At 39.2% G+C, this 23,826-nt stretch overlaps 1 protein-coding gene across 1 annotated transcript in view; it reads right to left on the reverse strand.

Moving 5' to 3' along the window:
• Window positions 1-23,826, reverse strand: part of si:dkey-151g10.3 (serine/threonine-protein kinase WNK3) — a 321,517-nt gene that overhangs the window by 93,429 nt on the left and 204,262 nt on the right. The window contains exon 15 of the mRNA XM_039776345.1: window positions 1,866-1,982. Coding sequence (XP_039632279.1) covers window positions 1,866-1,982 — 117 coding nt within the window. The remainder of the gene's footprint in view (window positions 1-1,865; window positions 1,983-23,826) is intronic.

Consider the following 23,826-nt stretch of genomic DNA (forward strand, 5'->3'; position numbering starts at 1 on the left):
TTAAAGCTGAAAGTCTGCACTTCAACTGCATCTGAGTTGTTTCATTTAAAATTCACTGTGGTAATGTACAGAACCAAAATTAGAAAAAAGTTGTCTGTCCAAATATTTATGGACCTAACTGTATGAGCATATATTCAACACCATCCAACCTCTGCTCAAGCTGACAGAGATGGGAGTAGATTCATACCTGGTGGCATGGATCGTGGACTTACAGACAGACCTCAGTATGTGCGTCTTGGGAACTGCAGATCTGATATTGTGGTCAGCAACACAGGAGCGCCACAGGAAACTGTACTTTCTCCGGTCCTGTTCAGTCTATATACATCGTACTTCCAATGCAACTCGGAGTCCTGCCATGTGCAAAAGTTCGCTGACGACACAGCTATCATGGTCTGCATCAGAAGTGGGCAGGCGGAGGAGTATAGGAATCTAATCAAGGACTTTGTTAAATGGTGTGATTCAAACCACTTACACCTAAACACCAGAAAAACCAAGGAACTGGTTGTGGATTTTAGCAGACCCAGGCCCCTCATGGACCCAGTGATCATCAGAGGCGACTATGTGCAGAGGGTGCAGACCTATAAATACCTGGGAGTGCAGCTGGATGATAAATTGGAATGGTTTGCCAATACTGATGCTCTGTGTAAAAAAAGGACAGAGCCAACTACACTTCCTTAGAAGACTGGCATCCTTCAACATCTGTAATAAGATACTGCAGATGTTCTATCAGACGGTGGTGGCGAGTGTCCTCTTCTACGCGGTGGTGTGCTGGGGAGGCAGCATAAAGAGGGACGCCTCACGCCTGGACAAACTGGTGAAGAAGGCAGGCTCTGTTGTAGGCATGGAGCTGGACAGTTTGACATCCATGGCACAGCGACGGGCGCTCAGCCGGCTCCTATCAATTATGGAGAATCCACGGTATCCACTAAACAGTATTACCTCCAGACAGCGGAGCAGCTTCAGCGACAGACTGCTGTCACTGTCCTACTCCACTGACAGACTGAGGAGATCGTTCCTCCCCCCACACTATAAGACTCTTCAATTCCACCTGGGGGTGGGGGTAAACGTTAACTTTCTACAAAGTTAGTCTGTTTTTACCTGCATTTTTATTACTCTTTAATATTGCTCTTGTATCAGTATGCTGCTGCTGGAGTATGTGAATTTCCCCTTGGGATGAATAGTATCTATCTATCAATCAATCATATTCCATCTCTTTTCGCTTTTACCTTTTCACACTGAATTTTGATTCCGTGTTTGGAAGTACACCGTAACAATGCAACGTATAAATGCCTGTGAAATATCGTTTCTTTGTCTCTACAAGAAATGTGTCTGACAACAGCATTCACACAAATGAGAATCGATTTAACCGTGTGCGTGGTTATGTGGGCAGGGCTTTTCAAAATTTCTTTGCATAAGCTCTTGCGGAGCTTGAAATTTTCTCTTGCAGGATTTCACTTTCACCAAACAACAAATCTTTTCATTCTCGTGGATATGTCTCTTCACTGGGAATAAACACTACTTTTTTTTCTTCCCCTGATGGCAACACGAATTAGACAATGTAACAGTCTCCGAATTAAAGTTTAAATCTGAACAATATATTCAATCTCTTTTCGCTGTTCTGTTATTTCACGGAGGTAGTTAAATCTCTAGGCACAAAGTCTTGTCTCATGGGACGTGTAAGTGTCTCTCTGAGAAAATCACGTCTCGTCACCTTCCAAGATTTTTTTTTTATAATAGAAAGACAAATCCCATTAAAATAGGGCTTTTATGCTTTTTGATATTTTTTTATGCAAGTGTATACTGGTAGGGCTTGTCAATGGAAGTTGATTTACATGTGCTTGAAATAAAAAACTCTTAAACCTTACCATACAGTCAGCTATGTCTTCAGGTGCATCTCCTTCTGTATCAAATTTAAATGTCACCATTTTGTTATTATGTGTCTCAAGCTGACACTCCACCATGTTGTCTCCATAGGATGAAACCTAGACAAAAGAAAAAAATAGCATAGACAAACATCATTCTATGTTTATGCGTTTTGATGGCTTAAAATGTACTCTTCCAAGACACAGACCAAAAAAGCTAATTAAGCTTTACAATTGCATGTACTACATTCACTTAATGCTAAACTGCTTTTAAATTAACATATACTAGGAAGTAATATTAATATACAGGTGCTGGTCATAAAATTAGAATATCATGACAAAGTTGATTTATTTCAGTAATTCCATTCAAAAAGTGAAACTTGTATATTAGCTTCATTCATTACACACAGACTGATGTATTTCAAATGTGTATTTCTTTTAATTTTGATGATTATAACTGACAACTAATGAAAGTCCCAAATTCAGTATCTCAGAAAATTAGAATATTGTGAAAAGGTTCAAAATTGAAGACACCTGGTGCCACACTCTAATCAGCTAAATAACTCAAAACAGCTGCAAAACCTTTAAATGGTCTCTCAGTCTAGTTCTGTAGGCTACACAATCATGGGGAAGACTGCTGACTTGACAGTTGTCCAAAAGACGACCATTGACACCTTGCACAAGGAGGGCAAGACACAAAAGGTCATTGCTAAAGAGGCTGGCTGTTCACAGAGCTCTGTGTCCAAGCACATTAATAGAGAGGCGAAGGGAAGGACAAGATGTGGTAGAAAAAAAGTGTATAAGCAATAGGGATAATTGCACCCTGGAGAGGATTGTGAAACAAAATCCATTCAAAACTGTGGGGGAGATTCACAAAGAGTGGACTGCAGCTGGAGTCAGTGCTTCAAGAACCACCACGCACAGACGTATGCAAGACATGGGTTTCAGCTGTCGCATTCCTTGTGTCAAGCCACTCTTGAATGAGAGACAGCGTCAGAAGTGTCTCATCTGGGCTGAAGACAAAAAGGACTGGACTGCTGCTGAGTGGTCCTAAGTTATGTTCTCTGATGAAAGTAAATTTTGCATTTCCTTTGGAAATCAAGGTCCCAGAGGCTGGAGGAAGAGAGGAGAGGCACAGAATCCACGTTGCTTGAGGTCCAGTGTAAAGTTTCCACAGTCCGTGATGGTTTGGGGTGCCATTGTGTTTTCTGAGGTACAAGGTCAACGCAGCTGTCTACCAGGAAGTTTTAGAGCACTTCATGCTTCCTGCTGCTGACGAACTTTATGGGGATGCAGATTTCATTTTCCAACAGGACCTGGCACCTGCACACAGTGCCAAAGCTACCAGTACCTGGTTTAAAGGACCATGGTATCCCTGTTCTTGATTGGCCAGCAAACTCACCTGACCTTAATCCCATAGAAAATCTATGGGGTATTGTGAAGAGGAAGATGCAATACACCAGAGCCAACAATTCAGAAGAGCTGAAGGCCACTATCAGAGCAACGCAGTGCCACAGACTGATCAACTCCATGCCACACCGCATTGCTGCAGTAATCCAGGCCAAAGGAGCCCCAACTAAATATTGAGTGCTGTACATGCTCATACTTTTCATGTTCATATCTTTCAGTTGGCCAACATTTCTAAGAATCCTTTTTTTGCATTGGTCTTAATTGATATTCTAATTTTCCGAGATACTGAATTTGGGACTTTCATTAGTCGTCAGTTATAATCATTAAAATTAAAAGAAATAAACATTTGAAATACATCAGTCTGTGTGTAATGAATGAATCTAATATACAAGTTTCACTTTTTGAATGGAATTACTGAAATAAATCAACTTTGTCATGATATTCTAATTTTATGACCAGCACCTGTAAGGTCAGAGTAAATTCAGGAAACTTATTGGCCATTCTGTGGGGAAAGAAAAAAAAAACCTGACCAAACGCATGTGGTCACAGACCTGTTCTTTTTAATAAGAAAGGAATTTAGTCATATGTTTGACAATTTTAACTAAAACATATTCCACACAGTCCTGAAATATGACCTACCTTTTAATCTTGTAAGACAAAGCAAATGTAGAGTATCATCTCTACTAAGTCACAAGGCAGTTTTTGGTGCTGGTTGGTTAACACAACTTAAATGGGTCAACGGGTAAGAAAAACAAAAAAACAACTTTAATTCCAAATACTTTGCTTATTATCAGCTTTTACCTAAAATATAGTACTAATGTCAATTTGATCATAAACCCAAGATTTCCATTGATAAACATACTAAATTCTTACTGTAATGTAGCATTTAGATTTAACTATTGTTTAGTTCATGCCCACACCAATACTTGTGTACTATTAAATCCATGCACACCAGTAAATGTGTAGGTTCTTTGTTCTTCATTTACTTCACAAATTTCTACTTTAAATGTAGCATGTGGCATAACTCAAAGGCAAATACAATTAAACTTTAAACAAGGCATTTTCCCCCCAACAGCAAAATTATTTTGTATTTTAAAGTCTATTTGTTTTAATTTGTCAACTGATCCACTTTATTAGAGGATCAAGGGCTCAAAACATTAATAATTCTTTTAATATATTATTAATAAGGCATGTGAGCTTTTAGTACAGACATTCGGCATTAAATCAAAGGTATAAAACAAAATGAAGGAATGGTATAGGAATTGCAGCACTTTTCTTATATGTAGTATTTGTACCCCTCCATTTTAAAGAATGAAAAATAGTTCGAGACAATAGGCTTTTACAGTGATTGACCAACAAAGACTATACCCTTACAAAGGGTGACTTTTATATTCAGACATACAGTATATAAAAGACTCACAAGTAGAACCTGATTATGTTTAATTGTCACCTATGTAGTTTGTGATCAATTTCTCATTTCTATAAACCTCCAGAGGTTTAAACACTTATGCAAACACTAACTTTTTTAGTTGAGTATCTCTTCTTCAGTTAGATATACTAAAAATGGGTTATTTTGACTTTGGAAATGTATTGTTACAGCACACGAGTTCACATTAAAAAACTGAATAGATAAATGTGTACAATTCTTTTGTAGTGCAGAAAAGTATGATGACTTTTAAGGGGACTGAATACTTTTGCATGCTAAAATTTTTAAACTCCAGACTATATAATCCTATTCTAAACAAACACTGTGTATATTTTTAATGACTGCTATTGATTGATTTTAAATGCTATATCTTTACTGACTTTAACATTGCATCTTTAAGATCATTATTTGAAAATCTTAAATTGTTAATTTGTTAGACCTGGGGTAATTAAGATTGGAATGGTCAATCAGCCAGAAAAAGGCAAGCCTATTCTTGTAATCATTGTTACTTTGGGGTAAAGTTATGCCTTTATTAACTTTGGCTTGCATGCTGGGCAGATCAGGAAGGAAAGCAGACAGAGCAGTGCACTGAACTACAGACTGAAGACCAGCAAGTATTTTAATAACTCTTTTTCATTTCTTACTTTTGATACCATTAGTTTTACTGTTTTATTAATGTTGCTTTATAATAATACAACATTTATTTATATAGCAAGTTTTCATACTAATGATGTAGCTCAAAATGCTTTACAAAATAACGAAAGAAAAAAGAAAAAACACAAAAATAAAATTAGGCAATACTAATTAACAAAGAATAAAGTAAGGTCTGATTGCCATGCAGGACAAAAAATTTCCAGAGGGCTGGAGAAAAAGAAAAAAAAAAAAAAAAAAAAAAATCTGTGACACAAACAATAATGAAGGGGAAAAAACAAACACACACACAAAACCTGAGTCTACACAGGTATTCAGCCTCAAAGTAAATGCTTTGTAGACCCCCTTTTACTGTACTTATAGTTGCAAGTCACTTGGGGAATGTCTCTATTAGTTTAGCTCATTCAGCCACTTTTCCCATTCTTCAAAGCAAAACTGCTCCAACTCCTTCCGGTTCAAAGGGTTGTATTGGTGCACAGCAATTTTCAAGTCATGCCACAGAATTTCACTTGGATTGACATGTGGGCTTTGACTAAGCCATTCCAGGACATGTAAATGATTCACTTTAAATCATGCCAGTGTAGCTTTAGCAGTATATTTAGGGTCATTGTCCTGCTGGAAGGTGAACCTTCATCCCAGTCTCAGATCTTTGACAGACTGAAATGGGTTTTCCTCAAGGACTGTCCCATATTTAGTGCCATCCATCTACTTTTCTTTCAATCTTGACAAATTTTTCTGACCCCACAGCCTGATGCTGCCACCACCATGCTTGTCCTCAGGGTGGCAGGAAGTTTTGGGTTTGCATTTTCCATGATGGCCAAAAAGTTCAAAATTAGTCTCATATGACCAGGGAAACTTCTTCCATGTATTTATGGAGTCCGCCACATGTAATTGGGCAAACTCCAAAGTGTCATATTTTTTTTCTTTAAATAATGGCTTTTTTCTGTCCACTCTTCCATAAAACCCTGCTCTGTAGAGTGTACGACTTAAAGTGGGTCCTAAAGACAGATACTCTCATCTCTGTTGTGCATCTTTGAAGCTGTTTCAGTGTTATCCTTGGTATCTTTGTTAAATCTTTTATTAAGGCCTTCCTCGCACTCTTGTGAGTTTTGCAAGGTGGCCTTCTCTTCTCAGGTTTGTAGTGGTGCCATATTCTTTCCATTTTGTTTTAATGGATTTAATGGTGCTGCATGGGATATCCAAGGTTTGGGAACCCTGATCTATACTTCTCCACAACTTTGCCTCTGACCTATTTGGACTGCTTCTTGGTCTTCATTTTGTTTGCTTAGTGGTGTTGCAGAGTCAGACATTATGAGACAGATCATGTAAAACTTTTGATTACACACAGGTGGACCCTAATCAGCTAATTATGTGACTTCTGAAGTTAAAGGGAAGACTATATATGCACTCACAACTTTTCACCTTTTGCTTAATTTTTTTTCGTGATTGGCACAGGTGCAGCCTAACTGTTTGGTTTGCTAAAGCTAAGAAAACAAGTCTCTTTGACTAAAGCAGCTGTCCACATGCAGGTAAGACTGGTCCATGTGGGGTGCTATAAAGCAGCTATATTAAGGAAAAATTCCACAATACTACAGGCAGTGTCAAGGGAATGTGTGACCCATTGATTGCACTACTGCACCAAGGAAATCGCTGTTGCCTTTCAAAGCCACCCACAGTTTCATAGAGTTGCTTACCTCATGGGATAGTGATGCACGTTTCTTGCATAGCTGAAAGCAGAGCACTGAATACACTTCTTATCAATGGTTTGCTTATTCTAAAAAACTGGATAAGGTATAATAGCCAGCAACAATGGCAAGACACCGAAACACCAATATGCCATGTTGGTAGATAGACATTTTCAACTCCTGTACAGACATGACAGAGGCAAAACCATGGAAGAAACCTAGCACCTGTCTACACTGCACAAGTCCATATACTTGGGTTTCATTTCAGTAACACTGTGCTTGAGAGCCAGGCTAATAGCAAGTATGTCACTGTCTAAATACCTATGGACATTTTTTAAGTACGTCTCAGGATTCAAAAGCTACTGTTTAGGGAGATGTGTGTGAATAGTTATGTAAAAATTGGTAAAACTGGTAGATACATGTGAGGTAAAATACTGGCTTTAATAAGGCTATACTCATTCTTACTATTTAACACTAGAATCCCTGAAGCCTAAGAAAAAACTCTGAATCCCAGGCAACCTTTAATTCCTTCGCACCTCATCATCAACTCCTTTGTTTTCCAAATGTGTCAAGCAGCACTGGCAGCCAGAACCTTGCTACCCCATTCCCCACTGACACAGCGCAAGTCACACAAAAGATTCTCAGAGCTCAAATCTGTTCATCTGAGTGTAAGGTACCTGGTATTTTAGAGGGTAAATAATACAGGTAAAATTCCGTTACAATGAGTATCTTTACAACAAACTTTTCATTATAACAAGTATTTTTATGGTCCCGACAGCTTCCCCATATGACACTAGTCTATAGAAATCTCATTACTACGAAGTACATTCAGCAGATACTTTCATTACAACAAAGTGCCCAAAAGACCTTGAAATGTCTGAATAAATCATACACAGCGCATTTAGTTCTGTGGTCGCAGCTCAGTTGTGCACAACGATCCCCAAACAGAAACACTGAAAAGAAAAAAAAATATATATTTCTTCAAACTTTCCTCGTACTGTTTTTTTGCTGTTTTTATTTTTGGTGGTTTTCATTGATACCTTTTCCTTATTGCTCGTCAACATTTGAAAAACATCCACTGGAATTTAACTCATCGTCACCCTCTTACTTTAACATGGCCTTCTCATAACTTCACTTTAACTTAATACTGATACTCTGTATGTTCAATTCATCACAATAACTATTCATAGTGGCTCTAAAATCCGTACTGACCCCAACTCTCTCTTCTGTTTCTTTTTCCGGTTTCTTTGTGGTGGCGGCCTGTGCCACCACCACCTACTCAAAGCTTCATGATGCACCAACATTGATGGACTGAAAGCCAGAAGTCTACGAGACCATCATCATCAGGTCCTTCCATGAAAACCCTAAATACAAAAAGGACTGTTTGACTTATGTTAGTTAGATTGCCCAGAGGGGACTGGGCGGTCTCGTGGTCTGGAACCCCTACAGATTTTATTCTGGGCGGTCTCGTGGTCTGGAACCCCTACAGATTTTATTTTTTTTCTCCAGCCTTTGGCGTTTTTTTTTGTTTTTTCTGTCCACCCTGGCCATCGGACCTTACTTACGTATTCTATGTTAATTAATGTTGACTTATGTTTATTTTTTATTGTGTCTTCTATTTTTCTATTCATTTTGTAAAGCACTTTGAGCTACATTTTTTTGTATGAATATGTGCTACAGTGGAGGAAATAATTATTTGACCCCTCACTGATTTTGTAAGTTTGTCCAATGACAAAGAAATTAAAAGTCTCAGAACAGTATCATTTCAATGGTAGGTTTATTTCAACAGTGGCAGATTGCACATCAAAAGGAAAATCGAAAAAATAACTTTAAATAAAAGATAGAAATTGATTTGCATTTCATTGAGGGAAATAAGTTTTGAACCCCCTAACAAAAAAAGACTTAATACTTAGTGGAAAAACCCTTGTTTGCAAGCACAGAGGTCAAACGTTTCTTGTAATTGATGACCAAGTTTGCGCACATTTTAAGAGGAATGTTGGTCCACTCCTCTTTGCAGATCATCTCTAAATCCCTAAGGTTTCGAGGCTGTCTCTGTGCTACTCTGAGCTTGAGCTCCCTCCATAGGTTTTCTATTGGATTAAGGTCCGGAGACTGACTAGGCCACTCCATGACCTTAATGTGCTTCTTCTTGAGCCACTCCTTTGTTGCCTTTGCTGTATGTTTTGGGTCATTGTCGTGCTGGAACACCCATCCACGACCCATTTTCAGTTTCCTGGCAGAGGGAAGGAGATTGTCGCTCAGGATTTCACGATACATGGCTCCGTCCATTTTCCCGTTAATGCGATTAAGTTGTCCTGTGCCCTTAGCAGAAAAACACCCCCAAAGCAAAATGTTTCCACCCCCATGCTTGACGGTGGGGACGGTGTTTTGGGGGTCATAGGCAGCATTTTTCTTCCTCCAAACACAGCAAGTTGAGTTAATGCCAAAGAGCTCTATTTTGGTCTCATCAGACCACAGCACCTTCTCCCAGTCACTCTCTGAATCATTCAGGTGTTCATTGGCAAACTTCAGACGGGCCTGCACATGTGCCTTCTTGAGCAGGGGACCTTGCGAGCCCTGCAGGATTTTAATCCATTGCGTGTAATGTGTTTCCAATGGTTTTCTTGGTGACTGTGGTCCCTGCTAATTTGAGGTCATTAACTAACTCCTCCCGTGTAGTTCTAGGATTCTTTTTCACCTTTCTCAGAACCATTGACACCCCACGAGGTGAGATCTTGCGTGGAGCCCCAGAGCGAGGTCGATTGATGGTCATTTTGTGCTCCTTCCATTTTCGAACAATCGCACCAACAGTTGTCACCTTCTCTCCCAGCTTCTTGCTAATGGTTTTGTAGCCCATTCCAGCCTTGTGCAGGTCTACAATTTTGTCTCTGACATCCTTGGACAGCTCTTTGGTCTTTCCCATGTTGTAGAGTGTGGAGTCTGCTTGATTGATTGATTCTGTGGACAGGTGTCTTTTATACAGGTGACTAGTTAAGACAGGTGTCCTTAATGAGGGTGACTAATTGAGTAGAAGTGTCTAACCACTCTGTGGGAGCCAGAACTCTTAATGGTTGGTAGGGGTTCAAAAACTTATTTCCCTCAATGAAATGCAAATCAATTTCTATCTTTTATTTAAAGTTATTTTTTCGATTTTCCTTTTGATGTGCAATCTGCCACTGTTGAAATAAACCTACCATTGAAATGATACTGTTCTGAGACTTTTCATTTCTTTGTCATTGGACAAACTTACAAAATCAGTGAGGGGTCAAATAATTATTTCCTCCACTGTATATAAATAAATGTTGATTGATTGATTGATTTTATAGAAATGGCAGGCATGAAAAAACGTTAACAGTTCATATCAGAAAAAAAATTTGAAATTTTTGCAGCTCTCGATTGCGGCAAAAAGAAAAAAGACATTCCCAGTGAATTCGGAATTTCGCCACTGATACCATCAACTTTCTTGAAAGACCAAACAAAAAAAGAAGAAAAATCTCAGGTTGCAAATGTATGTGAACTGCTGCATTTGAAGAAGTCAAAAAAGCCATTTTTATGTGGTTAAGTGATGATTGTTCAAGAAACATTCCTATTAATGCGGCACTCATTCAAGAAAATGTGAGGTTTCTAAACTCTCTTGGGACCTCCACCAACTGGACAACACGCCAAAGAGTGTCCTGAACTGCGATCACAGCGTCAGTGGAAGACTGTTTTATCAATTGCTGGGGCAACAGCAGGCTCACAGCTCTGCTGTGGCTCTTCACTGAAGCAAACAGAAAAGATTTCAATGGGTGATGCAAGGAATATTGTAAATGAAGGGAACAGGATTACTTGGCCACTAACCTGGCCACGATCCTGCCTGACTGCTGTTGTCTATTTATAGGACAGTGGCAGATCCCACTACAATAAATAACTGCACTGTTCCCGTTTCAAGCTGAATAAAGCTGGTTTTGCTAAAGTACTGAGAATAAGCTTTGCGTTTTTGGGTGTAAGACAGCGACTTATAGCGTGTAAAACAGGGACTTATAGTGCGACCCTGATCTTTTTGGATTCGCTTCTGTGGCGCCTCACTGCATTGCTGTGAGCCTGCTGTTGCACTGCCCCGGCAAAGGACAAACAATCTTGCAGAAATGCACCAATCGCGCTTCAGGTCGCACTTCAGCATGGCATTCCCGTTGGGTGGGAGGGATCCCAAAAGAGTTCAGAAACCTCACAATATGAAGAAGAAAAGGATGATTCGGCTTCTGATTGATAACAGTGCTGCCCACAACATGCTTCTGCATTTAGATAATGTTCGCATTGAATTCCTCCCACCCAATTGCATGGCAGTGCTTCAGCCACTGGATTTGGGCATCATTCGCACCCTGAAAGTGTATTATCGCAAGGAAATGCTGAGAAAAATTCTCCTCAGCATAACTTGTAGACAGGAGAAGATTAAAATAAACATGAAAGAAGCTATTGAAATGATTGCAAATGCCTGGACGCAAGTTAAAGAAAGCACTATAGCAACAAATACAGAATCTCATTACAACTAAATATTTTTTAGGTCCCTGCCAGTTCTTTATAACAGAATTTTACCTGTATATCGTTATTTGGAATACATACATATTGTGTATTCTGTGTCTACAACAATCTATGTACAGTAATCCCTCCTCGATTGCGGGGGTCGCGTTCCAGAACCCCCCCACGATAGGTGAAAATCCGCGAAGTAGAAACCATATGTTTGTATGGTTATTTTTATATATTTTAAACCCTTAGAAACACTCCCACACTGTTTATAAATATTCTCTGCAGAGTTATACAGTAAACCCTCGTTTATCGCAGTTAATCCGCTCCAGACAGATAAATGAATTTCCATGAAGTATGATTCTTTATTTATAAATCTAATTTTGCAGTCAGAGCATTGAAAACCTGTTTTTTAACATTATTAGAGCCCTCTAGACATGAAAAAACCCCCTTTAGTCAAAAGTTTAAACTGTGCTCCATGACAAGACAGAGATAGCAGTTCTTTCTCACGATTTAAAGAATGCAAACATATCTTCCTCTTCAAGGTGCGCGTCAGGAGCGGAGAATGTCAGAGAGAGAGAGAGAGAGTAAAGTAAACAATCAAAAATCAATAGTGCTTTTGCACTTTTAAGTATGCAAGCACCGAGATAAAGAATGAAAGGATTAATGTAAAGGTAGCCTTTCAGCATTTTTTTGAGGAGCGTCTGTATCTTCTAAGCAAACAGCCACTGTGCAAACAGCCCCTCTGCTCACACCCCCTCGTCAGGTGCAGAGAATGTCAGAGAGAGTGAGAGAGACAAAGAAAAGCAAACAATGAAAAATCAATACGGGCTGTTAGAGCTTTGAAGTGTGTGAAGCACCACGATTGAAGCATATCGTATATCATTGAGGAGTTTTATTTAATACGTGCTCTGATTGGGTAGCTTCTCAGCCATCTGCCAATAGCGTCCCTTGTATGAAATCAACTGGGCAAACAAACTGAGGAAGCATGTACCATAAATTGAAAGACCCATTGTCCGAGAAATCCGCGAACCAGCGAAAAATCCAAGATATATATTTAGATATGCTTACATTTAAAATCCGCGATGGAGTGAAGCCGCGAAAGTCGAAGAGCGATATAGCGAGGGATCACTGTAAATGTAGGATGACATGAAAGACGAGGCAGGAATTGTTGAACACATAACTAAAACAGAAATGTTTTCATGTTTTAGCAATAAGTACCAAAATGTAGACAAGAAGTGTATAATGTGTGAAGACTAAAGTCCAAATATTAAATAAACACTTTCACAAAAGTTACAAGTACTGTATAACAAAACAAGTGAACTTTTATTCATGAATATAACCAAAGCAAAAAAAAAAACTGGTTAGGGTACAATGCTGACATGACAGCTTGGGTGGTGCAGAGGTAAGAACTGCTGACTTGATGTAATCAAGAGGTTGTGGGTTCAATTCCCAGGTCCTCCAACATTTACCATTTTGAGTAGTGAGCTGCTATTTTTATTATTATATAATAAAAACATACATTTGATTTGAATCTGTAACAGCTAGTGTAAATTCATGGTACTTGAGATTTTTTTTTTTTTTTTTAATTCAGGTTTATTTTTCCAGTCCTGTTCACTGTCCCCCCAATCTGACAGTTTTCAAATAAAGACGTGCTATAACTCAGATGAGGATGAAGGTTCTACATTGGAAGAAGAGAACTGAAGACCTCCCCGCAAAAAAAATGTCCAGTTACACATAACACCACAGCTGCACCAGGCATAAAGGCAAAAGATGGCACCGTTTGGATGCAGCAACAGGTCGGGTGTCATGCTGCCAGTGAATCTGACACACGATTGTCCTTCTATAAAACAGCAGGGCTTACACAACTCGCCAAGGTATCATGCAAAGTTCTCTTTGTGATTATGTTTTGTGATGGTCTTTAGATAAAAAGCATTTATATGTTACTTATATAAAATCTAGATCGAATGTTATTTACCTTCATTTATTTACTTATCTTCCTGCAGCAGAAAGTCACAAGTAGACTGCAGAGCATCTTGTGTTTGATCGACATGGGCATGCTGACAAAGTACATGTACAATGTCACTCCTTGTTCAGGAAAAGACCCCAGTTGTCCCACAGGAGAAAGACTTTCCAGGACTAAGGTCATAAGGCTTATGAAACCGTTTCTGGACAAAGGCAGAACTATTAACAGTTGGGTAAAGTGTGCAAGGGGCTTTCACCTGCAGCTAAAATCATTCATGTACTTAAGTGCCATTGAATGTGTGCTTTGTCAGCATGCCCATGTCGATCAAACACAGGAAGCTCTACTTGTGACTTTATGCTACAGGAAGATAAGTAAATAAATAAATCAAGGTAAATAGGTAAGTAACATTCGATCTGGCTTTTATACAAGTAACATATAATTTTTTTTGTATATAAAGACATTCACAAAACATAATCACAAACAGCACTTTGCACAATACCTTGGCGAGCTCTGTAAGCCTTACTGTTTCGTTGAAGGACATGCGTGAGTCAGATTCATTGGCAGGATGACGCCAGACCTGTTGCTGCATCCAAGCGGTGACATCTTTTGCTTTAATGCTTGGTGCAGCTGTGTTGTTCTGATGTGTGACTGGACGTTTCTTGTGGGGAAGGCTTCTGTTCTTTTTCTCCAAAGTAGAACCCTTACTCTCAACTGAGTTCTCCTCTGTTAAAGCACATTTTTATTTGAAAACTAGCAGTGTCAGATCAGGGGGAACGTGAACATCACTGAGAGTAATAAAAGTGAATAATGAAACAAAATGCTAACTTTTACAGGTACCATAAATTTACACCAGATGTTACAGATTCAAATCACATGTATGTTTTTATTATATAATAGTAATAAAAACTGAGGTGGGCTGGCGCCCGGCCCAGGGTTTGTTTCCTGCCATGCGCCCGGAGTTGGCTGGGATTGGCTCCAGCAGACCCCCGTGACCCTGTAGTTGGGATATAGCGGGTTGGATAATGGTTGGTTGGTAGTAATAAAACTAGCAGCTCACTACTCAAAATTGTAAATTTGGAAAACCTGGGAATTGAAATCACAACATCTTGATTATGAGACAGCGGTTGAATAGAAGCACATTTGTTTTGTTATATTTGTACCTTTTGTGAAAGTGTTTATTTTATATTTGGACTTCGGTCTTCACACATTATACAATTTTCTTCCATAATTTGTCAATTATTAATAAAACATGAAAATGGTTTCCGTTTTAGTTAAGTGTTCAATTCCTACCTTACATTTCCTGCCATCTTACATTTACATAAGATTGTTGTAGACACGGAACACACATGAAATGTATGTATTCCAAATAACAACATATTTACCTTATACAACTCCAGGCACCTCACACCCAGATAAACAGACTTGAGTTTGGAGACTATTCTGTGTGACTTGAGCTGTGTTGATAGGGGGATGGAATAGCAGGCTGCATGTGCTAATTAACACATTTGAAAAACAAAGGATCTGATGACGAGGTGCAAAGGATTTTAAGGTGGCCTGGGATTACAAGTTTTTTCGTAGGGTTCAGGGATTCTAGTGTTAAGATGTGCAAGAAGGGGGGGGATGTGATGGTGCAGGTCAGCCCCATGCTACCAGGTCATTCTGGAAGCCTCTTGATCCTGCAACTGACAACGCACCTGAGAGATAAGCCAGACAAATGAGGACACTCACACAAAGCAAGGGGTAGGTGTGAAAGTCATATCAGTGCTTTTATTAAAAACAAAGTCAAAAACAAAACTGTCCACAACAGTGCAGTGTTCAGAAATTCAATAAATAAATAATCCATAAAAACAAATAATGGTGGAAGTTAAAAACAGATCAATAAATAATTCACTAAAAACATTGGAGGTTAAAGACCAGAGACAGTCCACAAAACTATGAGCCCCAATGCTACCCTTTTACACCTGGCGCCTCCTTATGTTATCCTGATTGGACCTCTCAGGAAGAAGAGGAGACGCCCACTGACAAGTGCGATCAACCATCAAATCACAGCCCCAGGTCCGTGCTTGCCTATAGCTCCATAGCAGGACTCCCTATATAAGTCTACACCCAGGTATCCATTGTCCATGGCTATCAATATGGCACCCAATCCAAGCTTCACATGTCCCCCACCGCCAGCCCCTCAGCATCTACGGATGAAACCACATTTTGGGCCGCTCCTTCTCCCAGGTAAGTGCTCAGTAGAAGCGCCCTTTCCTCAGCCTCCTGTCACACTAAAGCTTACTCCTAACCACCTGCACTCTCACTCCTTGCGGCATGGGTGTGCTCACTTATTTGCTTGCTTGCTCTCTCATGCTCGCTCTCTCCATATCTCCCTTTAACTTCCATCTCTTCAACTTTCTCCATTCTCTCTCTTGCTGATTAGCTGTTTTCTTCTTCCTTTAGTTTTTTTCTTGTGCTGGCCCTCCCTTATACGACTCTGTGGGCACCGCATCTCAATTGCAAACTGTAGAAAGCCAATGAAGCAACTAAGACAGAACACACCCTCATATGCAGGTGTGCTCTGTCATAATCACCATACCAACGTCCCGCAGCTACGCAAGCACATACACTCAAAAAGAGTTTATTTAAAAACAGACTGACGGTTTAGCAGTGAAAGCACTAAACCACAGGGAACAAGTCCAAATGTTAAAAAAAAAAAAAAAAGGTTTAAAAACATACTGAATGTGACCAACCTTGAAGAGGAAGAAGCCCACATTTCTGAGGCATATTTGTGACATTAAAAGGATTGCTGGTGGTATTTTTCTTGAGGGAAGAATAAATGTCCTTTTCGCTTGTCTGCTCACATCTACTGTCATGTGGAGTTTTAGCATTTTCCACAGATTCAGCACTAATTCTCTGCAGCCTCACCGCAGCTTCAGGGTACATGTGGTTTTGTTTATGTCTGTAATTCGTTTTAATCAACAGCTATGTTCTCCAAAGGCTTGTAATAAATTATACTTGCATATATGGATACAATGGCAAAGTGTCAATATGATTTGAGTGTACGTCTATCATAAAGCCATTATGACCATATATCATTCTAGCAGCAGATGCATACTCAAACTTAATTTTTAAAATGAATTCTGAATTAAACACAGTTGGTGGATTGAAAGGAAATATAATTTAGCATTTCTCCTTTCATTTTACAGTTGTAACTCATGTCAATCAGATAAAGAACCAGAACAGACAGGAGAGAAAAATTAACACATTTAATTATTATTGATAATATACTGTAACTAAAACAATAAAAAGTGCTGCAAAAATAATACAAGCTGATTGTAGGCTAGCAGGTCTTACAGATTAGTCTCTGGTCTGGCCTGACCCGACCCTTGATCCATCACGGCTTTTGAATATGAGAGAGAGGTGATCTTCTCCTTCATGGATGGAAAATAGCGAGAATAAGGTTCTTTGGCCCTTTTCTTTATCTTAGTCCAACTTTTTTGATGTACCTCATACACAGATATGATAAGCGGAGTCCCTACTTCATACTAATCTTATTCAGCCACGCTCCCATTCTAGCCCAGCCTGTCCTCCTGGAAGACAAAGGGGCATCATAAATTTGACCTACCCCTCCAATCCAGGCTATACCAGGCCAGTTAAAAGCCTTTAATCTCAGTCCAATTGCATTTTATTTTCACGGGCTAGTTAACCAATCAGTTTCAGAATTTTATTTTGTTAATAGTAAAGTACACACTGCAGACTTCAGTTTAAGTGTATTTCCATACATTTCAGTCACATCATGTAGAAATTACAACACTTTATATGCATGGTCTCCGTTATTTCAGGGCACAGTGATGTTTGGGACATTTGGTGTCACCTAGACTTGCTTCTATCCTTTGGAGTTTGTAGTTGCCATTGTTCAAGGACAAGAGCTGTGCCAACTGAAGTCAAAAAAGCCATTATAAGGCTGAAAAACAAGAATAAAACCATTGCAGACATCAGTAAAAACTTAGGATCACCTGAATCAACAGTCTGGAAAAACGGTAATTTTAAACTGTAGAAACATTATAGAGGGTACTGTACTTGACCTTCTTTTAACTCTGCTGTACCTTCTACATATCACACAGCCCTTTCTCCTTGCACTGTTTCATTCCAACTCCCTGCTAAGCTGTGTAATTTTCTTCCAACTCGTTCAGTCCCACACTAGCATTTCAATGATCAGCACTGCATACAGGGACTCACTAGCTTTGTCGCAAACAGTACACAGGTATCATCTGATAAAACCTAGACCTAAGGTTACCTTGGTCCCAGGAATAACCTAGACAAATGGAGATTGATACACCCTGGTTACAGCAACTTACCAACATCAGATACACTTCTTCTGGGGTGTACCCCTTACTTTTAAAACCCTATAGAAAAAACAATTGTAATCTCCCCAAGAACCTCATAATCACTTAACACTTGTATGGACACCCACACACACTCACCAAAACAGTATTCAAAAGCAGGGTATAAAACATGGCTACCCCAAAATCCTGCTGACTATGCCAAATGTTTTGTCATGGTGGGGTCTTGGGGTGACCCAATTCCACTTTATGCTCCTTATTAAGCAGACCTTAAAAGAATACCTCAAATCATATACTTTTACCATAATGTCAGGTACTTTAGTTCAGCACCCCTCCTTCCTTTTACATCTATAAACCTTAGGCAATTACAGGTTTGTCTTGTTTAATTATGGTATATGGTTTTGACCAGAGTGCCATTAGTCAATTTGGTCATTAAGTAAACTGAGGTATATTAAGGAGTGGGGGCATGGTTCTGTGTCTGATGTCATTTTTGCTGCAATGACTTTAGATGCAATGTGCTGCGTTTGTAACACTGTATTCCATACACCAGCAGCACACAGGCATGTGATTTTGTGTCATTTCATTTATTGCATCTCAATGGACACCCAATTATTAATGTGCAACATTGTTATTCAGAACATTATTAAGAGTCATAACTGCATTCTTACTTTTATTTAATTTTTATCAAGATACAGAGTTCCATGTAGATGGTGTAATAATATTAAGATAAATGTAAGAACCTATATAAAAAAAAACCAAAAAGAATAATACTTTAGAACTTACTATAGATAAAACTATTGATAAAATTTCATAAACCGACTGGTCAGCTGTCATGTGGGAATACATTTGGCTGAGATAAACGGATATTAACAGGCCATATATTTATGACACACCTTCTGCCTCCAGGAGGAAAGCCTGAGCTAGAATGGGGGCTGTGAATGGATGATTAAGTTGTGGCTGAATAGGATTGGTATGAAGTATGGAATTAGCTTATTCTATCGGTCCTGCAGTTATATAAAGGAAGTTGGACCAAAATAAAGAGATAACAAAGAAGCTCAGTCTCTCTGCCATTTTCCAACCATGGAGTAGAAGACCAACTCTCTCTCTCTAGATAGATAGAAAGAGAGATACTTTATTAATCCCAAGGGGAAATTTACATAATCCAGCAGCAGTATATTGATATTAAAGAGTAATAAAAATGCATGTAAGAGGAGACAATAACTTTGAATAATGTTAGCATTTACTCCCCCGGGTGGAATTGAAGAGTCGCATAGTGTGGGGGAGGAACGATCTCCTCAGCATGTCAGTGGAGCAAGACAGTGACAAAAGTCTGTCACTGAAGCTACTCCTCTGCCTTGAGGTGACACTGTTCAGTGGATGCAGTGAATTCTCCATGATTGACAGGAGTTTGCTTAGCGCCCATCGCTCTGCTACAGATGTTAAACTGTCCAGTTTTATTCCTACAATAGAGCCTGCCTTCCTCACCAGTTTGTCCAGGCGTGAGACGTCCTTCTTTATGCTGCCTCCCCAGCACACCACCGCGTAGAAGAGAGCACTTGCCACAACCACCTAGTAGAACATCTGCAGCATCTTACTCTTGGCAGCATTACTTAAAAGATCAAAGGGTCAATAGGACTGTGAGCCACCTGGCAACCTACTATGAGTTTTTATAGGTCTATCAAGACTCACATTTGTACTTATTTTTGGCATATTATCTACAATACATAAAATACATGTGCAACATTTTCTTTCCTGTCTGTTCTGGTACTCTAATTGCCTGGGGATACAGATGTAAAAAGAACAGAAAGAGCTGAATTACAGTATAAGAGTATGGGTTTCAAGATATTCTTTTAAGGTCGATAAAATATGACTATAATGGGGAACTGGGTCATTGTAGTACCCCCCACCATGAAAAAACAGCAGCCTAGGTGCAAACTTGGATGTGCTGTCAGCTCAGCTAACAAAACAAGACTGTTTACAATGTGAGGTCTGTCGTTAAGGTGATTGTGCCACCTTCCAGTATTGTGTTCCATTATCTATTGCTTCCTCTATTCACTCACTACCCAGACTTGACTACTGAAATGCCATTTCCACTGATTTTATATGTTTTAACCTAAATGAAATGATTAACTGTGAATCCGTAAGGAGGTGGTTGGGTGGGAATTGTGGCAGTGGCTACTATTCGCCCATTACATTGTGTCGTTATATTTTAAATAGACAACGGAGAAAGATTAACATGTGGCAGCCCGATACATTTTGGTAATGCCTGGAAATATTATATTGTGCTTTGTACATGTGACAATACATCTTGAATGAACTGATCACACTGCATTACTTTTTTGTTTTTTAACAAAGAGTTCAATTTTTGAAAGAGCCAAAGCCACTTGCATGTCATTACCACATTCACAAAGCAATACACATTTTCTGTGGTGTGTAATATGCACAATAAAAATATACAGAGGAAATGGAAAATTGACAATATGTGGTAGAAGTGTACCATGGTGAAACAGGAATACATACTAAAGGGATTTTTGGCATTATTGCACCTAAATTACATACCCAAAAATGAATGGCTATTACCCTGCTTATGTTATACAGTATATAAAAAAAGACCTGCAAATGGCTGAACAGCAGCAAGTACCACTCTTTAAATTGACAAAAGTAGGTAAATGATTAAAAACCTTTGTTTACACCAATACCAACTTAAATAACAAACAAAATTTGGTGCTTTGGATTTCTGTCAGAAAAACTGGATTTTACAGTACACAAGACATTTTAGGATGCACAAACCTGGAATCAATTTTCCTTTGTACTTGCATAAACTTAAGACGTCATTTTCCATAGCATTCAAAGCTGAACTGTTGGACAAAAAGTGTCCTCCTTTTTGGAAACATTTAGTCACCTGCACCTAAGCAATTTCTCAATTATTGCAGCAGCAGTTACATTTTTTTTAATCTTTATACAATGAATAAGCCAATAGCTGAAATGCCTGCCTATTTTGACGCTCATGACACAAGATATTCCATCTAAGGGAAAGTTTCCTCACATGAAACTTCAAGAGGCACAAGTATAGTACTAAAAAGCACACTAAGAAACACTGCCTGTATTCTAAGTTGAAACTGAAAGAGCACTGCTGAGCAAACTACAATAGGGGGAATATGCTGCAGACATTGTCTGGGTATGGTAATTGAACCCACAATGCTTCGAAGTAATACTAAAAGCTGTACTTACAAATCAAGTGTAGCATCAAGTCTTTCATCAAACATGCCACTCTTAACAGAGTCAAAACTATGATCAAAATCTGACTCAAACTTTGTGCGTAATTATGTATAAAGATGAGCAATACATTACCTGTCTTTACATTCAGCTGAACATATAGTACAAATGACCAAACATACGACAACTACATGTCATTAGAATGGGCTGAAACTCAGATGATCCTTTCATTGTACGTAGGTAAGATCCTTGATAAAAGCTGAATCACTCAGTTGCGACACACTGGTCACGAGGTATATGTGTACAAATTGCTTATTTTAATAATAAAGGCAGACATGTAAATTTAGGATTTCTTTGAAAGATGACATTCTTGGGTATGTAAAAATGCCACTATTGCTGTTTACTGCAATGAACACAAACAACTTTGAAATTTGGCTGTGTCCTGTTGGTGGGACACCTCATGGGTAAATGGCTACTAATCTATATAAGATTACTGAATACTGCTGCTGATTCTTTCTTGTATAATATGGAATCTTAAAGCAATATGTATGCATTCACAACCCCACACTGCTGTAGATGATTTCTGAGGGCAATGACTGAAATAAGTGGAGTACCAGCAGTTTTTCCAATTGGAAGCAACTTCTTAAGTACAAATGTTTTCATAACTATTTTATTGTGGAAGGGCTTTGGGGAGACCCTAGTCCTACACTTAGATTGTCTATTAAGTAGACCAGAGATACTATACTCCAGTCCTGCAGACCTACAGGACCAAAGTTGAGTACCCCGATGGAAACCCTCACATACAATATGTCCTTTATTTTAGCTCTTGTCCTCCTATTACTGCACTCACCTGTTTGGGAAGGAGACACAGTATGCAGTCAAAATGCACTCATCCCTGGGGCTACAGTTCAACTTCACCCAGGATTGAGTGTGACTTTTCTTCTCAAATAGACAGCGTACCCCCTATTCTCTAGATCCAAGGTGGCAACAAGGCAAGCAAGGGAGCAGGTTCAAACTTTTTATTCATTCATTATAGATTTAAAATTCTTAATATGCCTGAAGCAGAAGCAAAGCAAATGAGTCTGACAATCACACCATGGAGCCAAGATGTACAGCAGCTGTCACAGAAGGTGCAGCCTTCCAAATGTTTTACAGTTGTGCGAGGCTCACTGCATGGGTCCTCCGGTCTTCATTTTTTCCTCTTCATACTTTGTGTTTGAAGCAGTTGACTTTTTAATGTTTGTTGGGGCAAAATATGTTAGCAGCACTGGTAGAATTAAAGCTTGAGGGGTATGGCAGCTTGGACAGTCTGCTGTGTTCTCAGTTGCATTTTTTTTGCTAAATTTACATTTTCGTTATTCATATAGTTTAATTGTAAATTGTCAAATAAATGTCTAACCAGGGCTGCCACCACTATTAAGGCGAAATAGGTATTCACCTGGGGTTCAGATCCTTTGTGTGTGTGTGGGGAGGGGCAAGGGGGGATCTCAGCCACACTGGTTGGCTACCGAGTTGGTGCACTAATAAGCTTGGCCTAGGGTACAAAATAACCTAGAACCAACACTGTGTCCAACATGCTTTAAGTCAGTGTAGCAAAATGCAGCTCTTTGTTGTAGATAAGTAGCTTTGTGTCAAAGGATGTTTGGTATTTTTCAAGTCAAAGTTATTTCTTCATGTTCAAGGTATACAGTGGTGTGAAAAACTATCTGCCCCTTCCTCATTTCTTATTCTTTTGCATGTTTGTCACACAAAATGTTTCTGATCATCAAACACATTTAACCATTAGTCAAATATAACACAAGTAAACACAAAATGCAGTTTTTAAATGATGGTTTTTATTATTTAGGGAGAAAAAAATCCAAACCTACATGGCCCTGTGTGAAAAGTAATTGCCCCCTTGTTAAAAAATAACCTAACTGTGGTGTATCACACCTGAGTTCAATTTCCGTAGCCACCCCCAGGCCTGAATACTGCCACACCTGTTTCAATCAATAAATCACTTAAATAGGAGCTGCCTGACACAGAGAAGTAGACCAAAAGCACCTCAAAAGCTAGACATCATGCCAAGATCCAAAGAAATTCAGGAACAAATGAGAAAAGAAGTAATTGAGATCTAGCAGTCTGGTAAAGGTTATTAAGCCATTTCTAAAGCTTTGGGACTCCAGCGAACCTTAGTGAGAGCCATTATCTACAAATGGCAAAAACATGGAACAGTGGTGAACCTTCCCAGAAGTGGCCGGCCGACCAAAATTACCCCAAGAGCGCAGAGACGACTCATCCGAGAGGTCACAAAAGACCCCAGGACAACGTCTAAAGAACTGCAGGCCTCACTTGCCTCAATTAAAGTCAGTGTTCACGACTTCACTATAAGAAAGAGACTGGGCAAAAACAGCCTGCATGGCAGATTTCCAAGACGCAAACCACTGTTAAGCAAAAAGAACATTAGGGCTCGTCTCAATTTTCCTAAGAAACATCTCAATGATTGCCAAGACTTTTGGGAAAATACCTTGTGGACTGATGAGACAAAAGTTGAACTTTTTGGAAGGCAAATGTCCGCTACATCTGGCGTAAAAGGAACACAGCATTTCAGAAAAAGAACATCATACCAACAGTAAAATATGGTGGTGGTAGTGTGATGGTCTGGGGTTGTTTTGCTGCTTCAGGACCTGGAAGGCTTGCTGTGATAGATGGAACCATGAATTCTACTGTCTACCAAAAATCCTGAAGGAGAATGTCCGGCCATCTGTTCGTCAACTCAAGCTGAAGCGATCTTGGGTGCTGC

The sequence above is a fragment of the Polypterus senegalus genome, chromosome 13 (assembly GCF_016835505.1).
Source record: "Polypterus senegalus isolate Bchr_013 chromosome 13, ASM1683550v1, whole genome shotgun sequence".
Classification (NCBI taxonomy): Eukaryota; Metazoa; Chordata; class Cladistia; order Polypteriformes; family Polypteridae; genus Polypterus; species Polypterus senegalus.